Raw genomic sequence first — 10,191 nt, 5'->3', positions numbered from 1 at the left:
GTAGTACAATTTCCTGCTTAAAATACGAACATATTAACCGATTTTTTGAGAATCCTATGCTCGTCACTGAAGTATACTAATATTTGCTTATATCGCCGACGAAGATTACGTTAGAACTTTTAGGATAGTATATACTTAATAGTTCTTATAAATGCTACTCGAAACATAACGCAAAGAGTAGTATAAGACATTAAAAATCATAAAATCACAAATTTGTGTGGTATATGTATATATATAGAAAAGAACCTAATAAACCATTTTATGGAATAATTATTTTATATCTCTCTGGATCGATAAATACCATTCAAATTAAATTATTGCACAATAATAGGGAAAAATGTAATAGTATCAAGAGAAACGAGACATTTCATAAAAATATCCATTTTATTTCTCAAACCTCGTTTCTTGCGTGTCCCTTTTGTTACATATAATAAAGTACTAATAGTAACAGACATAACGATAATTACTACAATATACAATACAGAGAATAGTAATAATAACCACAGTATTTCGTAATGGGACACAATAGATGTTTTAAAACATATGACATTTGTTTTTGACACAATAATTATTTCTATATAAAAGGTTATCAAGTGCTTTACAAAAATGGATCATGATACACCAAGTTTGATGTATCAATTATCACAAGATTGCTAAAGCGCCGAAGCGCGGCTCCTTCTTTCGAAGAAAACTAAGTTTATTATAGGAAACATAAATGGAAATGTTTCCCGTTTTGCTAAATGCCTAAGAAAAATCAGCTACAACAAGATGCATATCAAAACACGAATTTACTCTCATTGAGCTTGCATTAAAGTACGAGTCTAAACGTATAATCATATTATATCGCGTATAGAAAACATTAAACTTTTAAAACCACCTAGATTAGCTCTGTCCAATATCTATAATACTTCTCTATCGGTATTTGTAAATTACATTAAATTTTAAACTCCGATTCGAAGTTACGTATTGGAAAACAGATAATGTATATACTTGCGTATACGCGCAATAAATTCTATTGCGTGTTAAATAAACAAAAAAGATGAATAAGAGAAAATTTTTCGATAACTGTTGAAACCAAAGGTTCTCGTGTAACATTAAATCCAAATTAAAATGAATTAAAAATACGTTCTGCAAGTTTAGAACAAAGAGGAATAGAATGTGTAACCATTTGATAAATAAAATATCGGTTTTTCTGCTATAAAAAAAAATATATGGAACAAACCCAAACAATAGGATCGATGCTACTTTTAACTACATATTTTTGTTTTCGTTCGTTAGCTTTCAAATGTTGTTCATGATAAGTGTTATTGTTGACTGCTGGCACTCTTTTGAAGTATCACACGACAGAAAACTAGTCTTTTACGTTCGTTCATACTGAATTATCGTTGCATTACGACCAACTCCTGCATCGTAGATAGTTCAGTCATAGTCGTGAGAAGGTTCTGTCTTATTAAACAAACAGTCTCTTTCTTCCTGAGTGGATGGAACATCCGAAGTAATGGGCCTCAAAACTTTCGACACCTTGCTCACTTTACTGAGACCTTCGGTAATACCGCTACCTCCGGAAACACTGGAAAAAAGACTGAGATCGTCACATTAGAACTGGCCAAAGTATAAAATAGTTAATAGAGTAAAAACTGCTAAAAATATTTGAAAATAACGAATGAAAATACCTTCTTTGATATGACGGTAGGATTTTCCATAAGTAGGAGAAAAATATCAAATACGTGAATACTTACACGACATCCATCTCGTCGTCCTCGTCAGCCTGAGCTGTTTCATCGTTAGTTAATGTAAAATACGGATTCGCAGATGCTGCTCGGAACTTATACCCGGTAAGAACAAAAAAGACGTATGTAGACATTTCTCGGAACATTTCATCTAACCATTCGTATTGGAAAGGTACTGTAATCTATAAAATAGAACAACAGAAATAAAATCCCTTTTGTACAATGTAGTCAAAATAATGTAATGTAACCAAAGCTATACCTTAAGTAAGTACACTACGATTCTGGTAAAGTAAATGTAAGAAAATATCATAATATAGAAATGCTTAAAAAGTTTGAGCTTGCGTAAGTTGATAGCTGCCTTGCCATCTATGTGTGCAGCTTCCTCTACGTGCTTAATACTCCAAACTACTGGAAATATAATAGCACCGCAACAAAGCAAGTCCACGAGAATAAAAACATCTCGCCATGTTTTATACTCTATATCTCCTTCTTCGCTTTCTTCGATTATTATTTCTGCCACGTTTGCCAATACCTGACAGATGACAATATGTCATAATGTATCTACCTATATCGATTTTCTTTTTTTCCCTGTGTCACGTATAAAAATACTAACCTGTAACGGTATTGCTATCATAAAGAGCTTCTTATCTTTATCAGCTAAAATGTGTTTAATAAATGTCCACCCAGTGCCAATTAATAAAATGGTGATAAAAAGTACAGCTCCTTTCAATAAATGTGTGATATAATATAGAATTGCCCAAGCAGCAACATGCTCCCCTTTTGTTTGAATAAAATGATAATTAATCCCATGGAAGAGTAATGACATGGATTTCAGGTACACCAAAACCGCCATTAAGTAATGAATCTTAAAAACAGGGTGCCTAGAAAAAGACACCCATGAGTTTCAAAGGAGCAAAGGACATTGTCATATTGGTGAACCTCTGTTGTACAAATGTAAACGAAATTCTTACTTGCTCTTCTTAAGAATAAATACCCAGAAACAACCTGACAGAAAGAATAAAAGTGCCATCATGAAATATAGAGCTGGTAAAGGCATTTCACCTGCACTGAGGAAATTTCCATTGTTAATTTCCGATATTTGTATCTGTAAATTATACATCGTATTTATCACAACGTCAGATTCAGCAAATTAAGATTGCTACAAAAAAAGAAAGAAACAAATTCTTACCGTGAAATCCAATGCTACCTGGGTATCAAATTTATAATTTGGACAATTATAGAAATAAAGATTATAGAGACCTTCTTCTTCCGCACTGGCAATATACATAGAAAAACTTGTATTGTAATACTTTTCTCCTTTCACGGTCTGTACGGTCATCGCGAACGGGGTCGTTTGACCAGAACAAACGTTACCGTCTAATCCCATCTCAGATTCATCTTCGATATTAGTTCTTTCGTTACCTGTGGAAAAATTACGCTATAAGTGATACATAATAGTTTCTGAGACTACCAGAAGGAAGAATATATGAAAGAAATTGTTATTTTATTTGGAAATCCACTAAAACGGTTTAATTAAATATTAGTCGTAAGTTTGGTATAATCCAGTTGAAATATTATTGGCATGAAATGTAATACTCTAGAAGACAGTTACCTAACCAAACCCTCAAAAATACTTGAGTTTCGAGGTATTTATAACATTGAGGACGAGTCACGTTAATTATAGCGACTCTCATCTTAGTGGTGTTCGATCACCGATGTCGCTTCAGGTCCACATTCCATAACATATCGATCACATTCGTTTTTAGTTCTATGACCATGCGAAACTAAGTTACTACAGAAAAGTTTTGTATGAAGGAAACATCTTTATTGTTATTTTCGCTATTGATAGCAATGCAAGTTCAAATTTCGTATCTAGATTTTTATTTATCAATTCTTATAATGAGTACGAAGCAGAAGTCTCTTGTTAAGATCGAAATCAATTTAACATTGAAACGTTACAAAGTGCTGTTATATTTCGCTATCGTCATCGAACGATCAATTTGTAAAATCAATTCGAACAACCAATTAAACATGTTAAGTGTCAGACAAGATAGATACGCAAGTCCAATGTTAAACATGTATCAGTACAACTGAATGAAAATATCTGATGATTCGTAGTGCCATCTTACCGTTAGTTGGATATATACATACAATACATACATATATAGTATGCGGTATGAGTAAATGCTTATACACAGAAGCGAATAATCTAGCGGGCTAAAATGTAGAGTGAACTTATGCTGGTATCAAGAGAATGTATGCGTACATTATATGCAAACAGCATAACAAAAATTCAACTAACAAGAATAAAAGACATAGCAATTAATGACAGATGGCATTCGACTTACGTCAATCATAAATTACCGCAATAATGTAGGTTCTTATGATCATTACAACTACAATCTAAAGTATAAATAAAATTATACGATGCACACGAAATATTTATACATCGTATACATCGATAAAAATTTCTTTGTACAAGAAATATTACATACATATATACGTACATATTTTAAGGTCGCGATCAATGCAATTCATGCCAACTTGTTACTTTCCACCTGTTAGTCTACGTTACGATTGAATCAAGTTCCTAATATTAGTAGCAAACTGTGTCAAAAATAACTTGTGACAAAAATAATATACTATTTAAGCTCGTAGGTTGACGTTGTTTAAGATTATTCAGAAATTTAAATCCTTCCTTTCATTAATATGTAACAATTTTTTAATTGAATATCTTTAAATGAATAATAAAAGGAATCGTCATACTTATTGTAAAATTAAAATCTTTAGATAATTGTGTGAGATTTATAATTAAAATTAAACACAAATAATTTATCGATCGGATAAGAAAACAAAACGCAAATTAGTAGATTGCAACATGAAATTTGCGAAAATTGTCGCACACTACGAAGTAATACTTCATCCATTCAGTGGGATCTTTCCCGCGACTACTATAAACATACATACTTACGTTTGGATGCTTGCCAAAAATAACAGTGTATTACAGGATCGACATATTAAATCCATTTATCCACTTCTGAACACTGTTTATTTTTTACAACAATGCACCTCTCTTTTCCGAAGAGAAGTAAAAAAAAATAAAAAATTTCTTCAAGAAATCAACGAAATTTTGTTAATTTTCCGAAATAGAAAAAAGAAAGATTTGTTTGATAGGAGGAACAGTTCCAAGAACTTGAACTTTTAACTACAATGTTATTTTAAATATTCTTATAACATAGTTAAATATAACTTGACATTCTGTTTTATATTCAAATATAATATCTTAGAGTTTTGTTTGACAAAATACTGGATTAACGGCTGCAATGGTTACAGCAGTTGTAAAAGCAGTGTTTATTGCAATAAAATTCTATTATAAATTAATCGATAAAATTAAAATAATTGGAAAATTTGAACTCACCCGGAAGAATGTTATCGTTGAACCTGGGTGGAAAAGAATCTCTTCTCTCCCGAATTAGAAACACGTTGCTGAAATCTTTATAAATATGTGCGATGTGTACGTTTCGACTACAGTTTATCTTCAACCTAAAACACGTTTTCTCATACTCATTTATGTTATCGAATTTCCGAAACAAATGTAAAGTATCGATACTTACAAGTTGTTCTTGAGGTCCATTGTGAAATATATTATGGCGCTGTCATTTCTTTGATCGAAATCGGGCTTGGCGCTCGAAATGTCTTGGAGTTCACATCCTTCCCGGTGATTGTCTAAATATGGATTCAGCGGATCGCTTATGGTACGATCCAAAGTGAATCCAAACTAAACCATAAAAGTATAGAGTACACAAATATAAGAAGAAAAACAGGTTTTGGAGTTTTTCGAAAAAACATTTTGTAATTAGGAATGGTAATGTTTATAAAACAGACTGAAAACACGTTAATAAGCGCTGCTATATTGTGCCCTTGAACATAAACGTAATCAGGATTGTAGGCCCGAGAGCGTGTTAAAGAACTTGAGTTTACCGGGTTTAATCAAATGTACATATTACGAATATTCACATTTTGCTGTCTGATTATAGTTATGCATTTAAATGTTGTGCGACGGCAATCTAACATTCGATGAATTAGTCGATATAACCCTATACCATATATCGGGACGCACCAACTGATTGATTAGATGAAGTGCGTATCACACATGTGCGCATTTTTATTGACAGTTACATGCGAAGCATTCTCCGTTGTGAATAAAGCACTGACGGCAGTTCAGCAATGAGAATGACGGAAATGGAAACAGGTGTTTGTGAATGAATGACGCGTGAATATATTCACATTGCGATTACTTACCAAGGCATTCTCGTCAAATGGGTCAGCTTTGAAGTTTGTTAAATTTACATCGAGAGTACCTCCTTTGTAGAAACCAAAGGTACTTAACGCAATGAATCGCCGTATGTCTTTCTGTAACATACAATATTACAAGTACATGTGTATAAGCATAACAAAATTCCGTAACCTATGACTAATCGACAAAAGGAAAGTGTTCTCTAAAGACAATAATTTATATAATTAACACAACTGGCTATATCTATATGCTGCAACTTTTTAATAAAGTCTTTGCGGGAATCTTTTATATTGTTTACTATGCTTGCAACCATTTAGATAATCGTAACTTTGAACGTAAATGTCGGTATGATATTATCGTATATAATATATCGTTCGTTTACATAATTAATTTATTTTATCTCAGTTTAATGTGATTACTAATTTATATGTGTAAATCGAATAACAAAGTTAATTTTAGTGGCCGGTTGAAATGCGATTGACGTAGCAAAGGAATTCTAATAAAATAATAGGTACATATACAGATATACACTACACGCGTTATAGCTGAAGATTCCTTGAACTAACCCGTATTTCGAGTTTGTGAATTCTACCCGCTGCTAATACGAATATTGACATAGCCCAGAAACATCGTATCACTAGTTGCGTCGATTGCATCTTTGTTGCTTTTCACCAGAAAAATGTCACATCACGAAAATACAAAATAATCATATCTGCAACACACAAACTGCGGCCATCGATACGCGAGCAGAAACTGAGTTGGAACAGCAGGAATATCAACGTGATAGACGGAACGGATGAATTGAACTACGCGCGATTTTTTAAAGCTTCTTTATGTATCTTTGAAGAAGAAGTAAGATTATTGTCTTACTATTATAACAAACATAATGTACATATGAATATGTGTGTGTGTGTGTGTGCGCGTGTATATATATATCGTTTATATCATTTAAACTCAAATAAATTATTTTCTTTCTTAGTAATGTAATCTATAACAAATATAAGTTTATCAACATTTATAATTTCCATGTAATTTGTTTTTAAAATAATCATTAACAACGATTTAAGATTATCGACGAAATAGACAATCTCAAAATCGTAGTGTAATACATAAATTGTATTAATTTGTTTACGTTCCTTTAGCGGACATGTTTTGAATTTCAGGTTATGTTTCATTTGCCAATGATATTGCATAGCCTGAGTTGAGTTATAAGTATTGATATGGAAAAACATTTTGCATCATTAAAATTATCACAATCGGACCCTAATTTGAAAGCAATGGATATTACTTATTCGCTAACACCATCTTCTCAACGAGTCTCCATAAAACAGATATATCTATCTGAAACACAGCCAAAGTTGGTTAGACAATCCAGTTACGACCCCTTTTCTGATGAAGACGTAACTGCAAGGTAGATATTATTGTGTAAATTTGATGACAAAGTAACACGAATAATTATTTTTTTTTATTTCAGTCTAGTGGAAACGTCGGAAATTGAGCAAACCGACAATAAAACTTTTAACGAGTATCAGATGATAACAGATCCTCATTTCGACTCGTTTACATCTCTTAATAGACAATTCTCCAAAAATAGCAATATATTACAACCACCAAAATTTATACCAAACAAACCATTAAATGAGATACTATCCAATAAAGTTGAAAATGTAAATCCTACAAATGAATCCAGATTTTCATTGCATTGTCCGACAGGAAATGTAAATACAATAAATCAAGAAGATCATTTTCCTTCTGTACAGCTGAGAAATTGTGAGAAAACAACTGCTGAAATTAAACCAAACAGTGATACAAAAATTGTAAATGAAAAGACATATCAAGACATAAAAAATAAATTTAGACCACTGGTATTAAAAAATAAAAATTCTCCAAAAAAGAAGAGGAATATGTTGTACTGTAGTTTCATTTTGGCCATGTTACTAACAACTCCATTAATGATTGCATTGTTTTTAGATTCGGATATACCTAAATTTTGTAATCGTGAAATGTTTTTCTCAAATGCTACTCAAGAATTACAGCAAAAGATATATGGACAAAGAAATGCAATGTCACAAATTACAACTTTTTTAAATCAGGATACTTTCTGTTTAAAAGTTTTATGTCTTATAGGTGGAACAGGTGTTGGGAAATCTTATACGGCTCAAATCATAGCACAACATTTTCCTTGGAATGAGAAAATTTTTATATATGATATGTCGTTGAACTATCATATTGACGCATACTTGTCAAATTCACTTGATTCGTATGAATTAATTATACTGGAAAATTTAAAAATGCAAAATTTAGATATTTTTTCTAATATAATAGACACATTAAATCAAACAGAATGTGTCACTGTAATAGCCATTTTCAACATAGAAGAAGTGAACAATAATCTAGAACGAAAAATAGATTTTAGACAAGCCATGAAAGATCTTCGCGACGAACTGTTCTGTAGAAAGATTGATAATTTAATTGTTCCTTATGAGCCTTTAAACGAAGAAGTATTACAAATGTGCATAGTTGAGGCAGCAACAACCAGTGGTTTGACACTTACATTGGATCAAGTAAATGAAATCAAACAATATTTATTACTTTTTGGCAGTGGCTGCAAAGGGGCATATGCTAAGGTACAAGTTGTTGGTAGACACTAAATTTAATGTAATAATTCATTTATCTTTACATATATGTTCCTTTTTCTTTAAAATATAGAAAATTTTCAAGACTAAAATAATAAAGTTAATTTTAAACATTTTAGACTTTTAATAAACTGTCATTTTTATTATTATATTTTATTATAACATTTTTTAATACTTCATACATTCGGTTCATAGTAAATACTCTCGATTCCCTCAATTCTCTCGCGGAGGAATTACTTAAAGTTTATGTCGACAATAGTTTTTCATTATACAAAAATAAACGTACACCTTGTGCATAAACAAGTAATCCATCATAATCTGTCTTCTTTGTATTCTAAAACTAACATTATCGCCTCACTATAAATTCCCATAATGTTAAGTATGGTAAATTTAGATAGTAACATTTTTATTATATTCTTCATTGAGATACTGCTTTTCAGAAATTACATTTTTTGGCAAACTACAGGACAAGCATTCGATATATCATAATCCTAATCACTCTTTATTACACATATACATGCTTTAGTTTTCAAAATACGTTCAACAAAAACATCAAGTGTACACAGTTTAACTCCTAGCTGAAGCTGTTACTTATTTTATTTAAATATCACACTCATCTTGATTTTGTTCATTACATTTTTTTCTTACACTTTTCCCTCCCTTGTTTCATTAAAAATATTGTTTATCCCTCTGCCACAACCACTGCCAAAAAGAAACTAACATTAAAAATAAGAAGACGAAAATAATATGTGTTAATAAGATGAGAATTTGTGATTTAAAAGATATATCTGCAACATAGTTATTATTGTAATCCTCTGTATTTAATCTGCTTTATTCATTCCTTTTTTCATTCATTAATCAATTAAGAACGCTAACGATACGTATAGATGTCTTATTTTATGGAAATTTGTAATACATTACATATATTAAATATAGTATGGTATAAAATATTATTTATTTTTTTCATAACTGGACGCTGCAGATAATACCGTCCAATTATTGTTTAAATCTTAATATACGATAGAGAACGCGAATTCATGTCTTTTTGAGATAATGTAATACTGATTTAAGTGTATCACGAAAGTGTAAAAGTAAAATGTTTGATAATAATTCATACAGAGGTAATTAGAGAATGAAAATTCGATGTGCGTAACCCAATCTAGTTATTACTTTTTACAATGTACGTATTTTATTCTGCACAACGTGGCACGTTGAGTATTCTTTACGCTTTTCTTGTGAAATTACATAATATGTTTACGTCTGTTATATCGTTTGTGATATAATGCTTAAACTTATCCTAAATCGCGAAGAGCATAACAAAACTTTGGATTTTTTCTCCATGATCGGTACTTTACAATTTACGTGACACGATATACCATAACACGTTATGCCTGCACTACATTTTCTATATCAGAACGCTTCTTCATGTATGATCACATTTCACTTCCTGATAGTAAGTGCTCGAACCATTGCATGTCATAGCTTGGTAAATAAACAGCATCGAAACAACTATTACGTACATTTATGT

The 10,191-nt window shown here is 31.3% G+C and overlaps 2 protein-coding genes across 3 annotated transcripts; one reads left to right on the top strand and one right to left on the bottom strand.

The window, feature by feature from the left end:
• Positions 1-365: 365 nt before the first annotated feature.
• LOC132916783 (protein GPR107) lies at positions 366-6,735 on the bottom strand. 2 transcript variants are annotated; one of them, XM_060977105.1, is made up of 10 exons: positions 6,594-6,735; positions 6,033-6,143; positions 5,345-5,508; positions 5,149-5,273; positions 2,920-3,152; positions 2,702-2,835; positions 2,344-2,611; positions 1,990-2,262; positions 1,740-1,912; positions 366-1,582 (listed from the first exon to the last, which is right to left on the bottom strand). In XM_060977105.1, exons 1-10 carry the CDS (start codon positions 6,681-6,683, stop codon positions 1,420-1,422), a joined length of 1,734 nt encoding a protein of 577 aa, XP_060833088.1. In that variant the 5' UTR covers positions 6,684-6,735; the 3' UTR covers positions 366-1,419. The 2 variants fall into 2 exon arrangements, with proteins under 2 accessions (XP_060833088.1, XP_060833089.1); XM_060977106.1 differs by having other exon boundaries at positions 366-1,570.
• A 32-nt stretch (positions 6,736-6,767) lies between these two features.
• LOC132916791 (uncharacterized) lies at positions 6,768-8,767 on the top strand. The gene is made up of 3 exons (XM_060977119.1): positions 6,768-6,879; positions 7,191-7,438; positions 7,502-8,767. Exons 2-3 carry the CDS (start codon positions 7,248-7,250, stop codon positions 8,676-8,678), a joined length of 1,368 nt encoding a protein of 455 aa, XP_060833102.1. The 5' UTR covers positions 6,768-6,879; positions 7,191-7,247; the 3' UTR covers positions 8,679-8,767.
• The last annotated feature ends 1,424 nt before the right edge of the window (positions 8,768-10,191 follow it).

The sequence above is a fragment of the Bombus pascuorum genome, chromosome 2 (assembly GCF_905332965.1).
Source record: "Bombus pascuorum chromosome 2, iyBomPasc1.1, whole genome shotgun sequence".
In the NCBI taxonomy this organism is placed as follows: domain Eukaryota; kingdom Metazoa; phylum Arthropoda; class Insecta; order Hymenoptera; family Apidae; genus Bombus; species Bombus pascuorum.
Note: the sequence above shows the minus strand (reverse complement) of the source record. Positions and strands in the feature narration are given on the sequence as shown.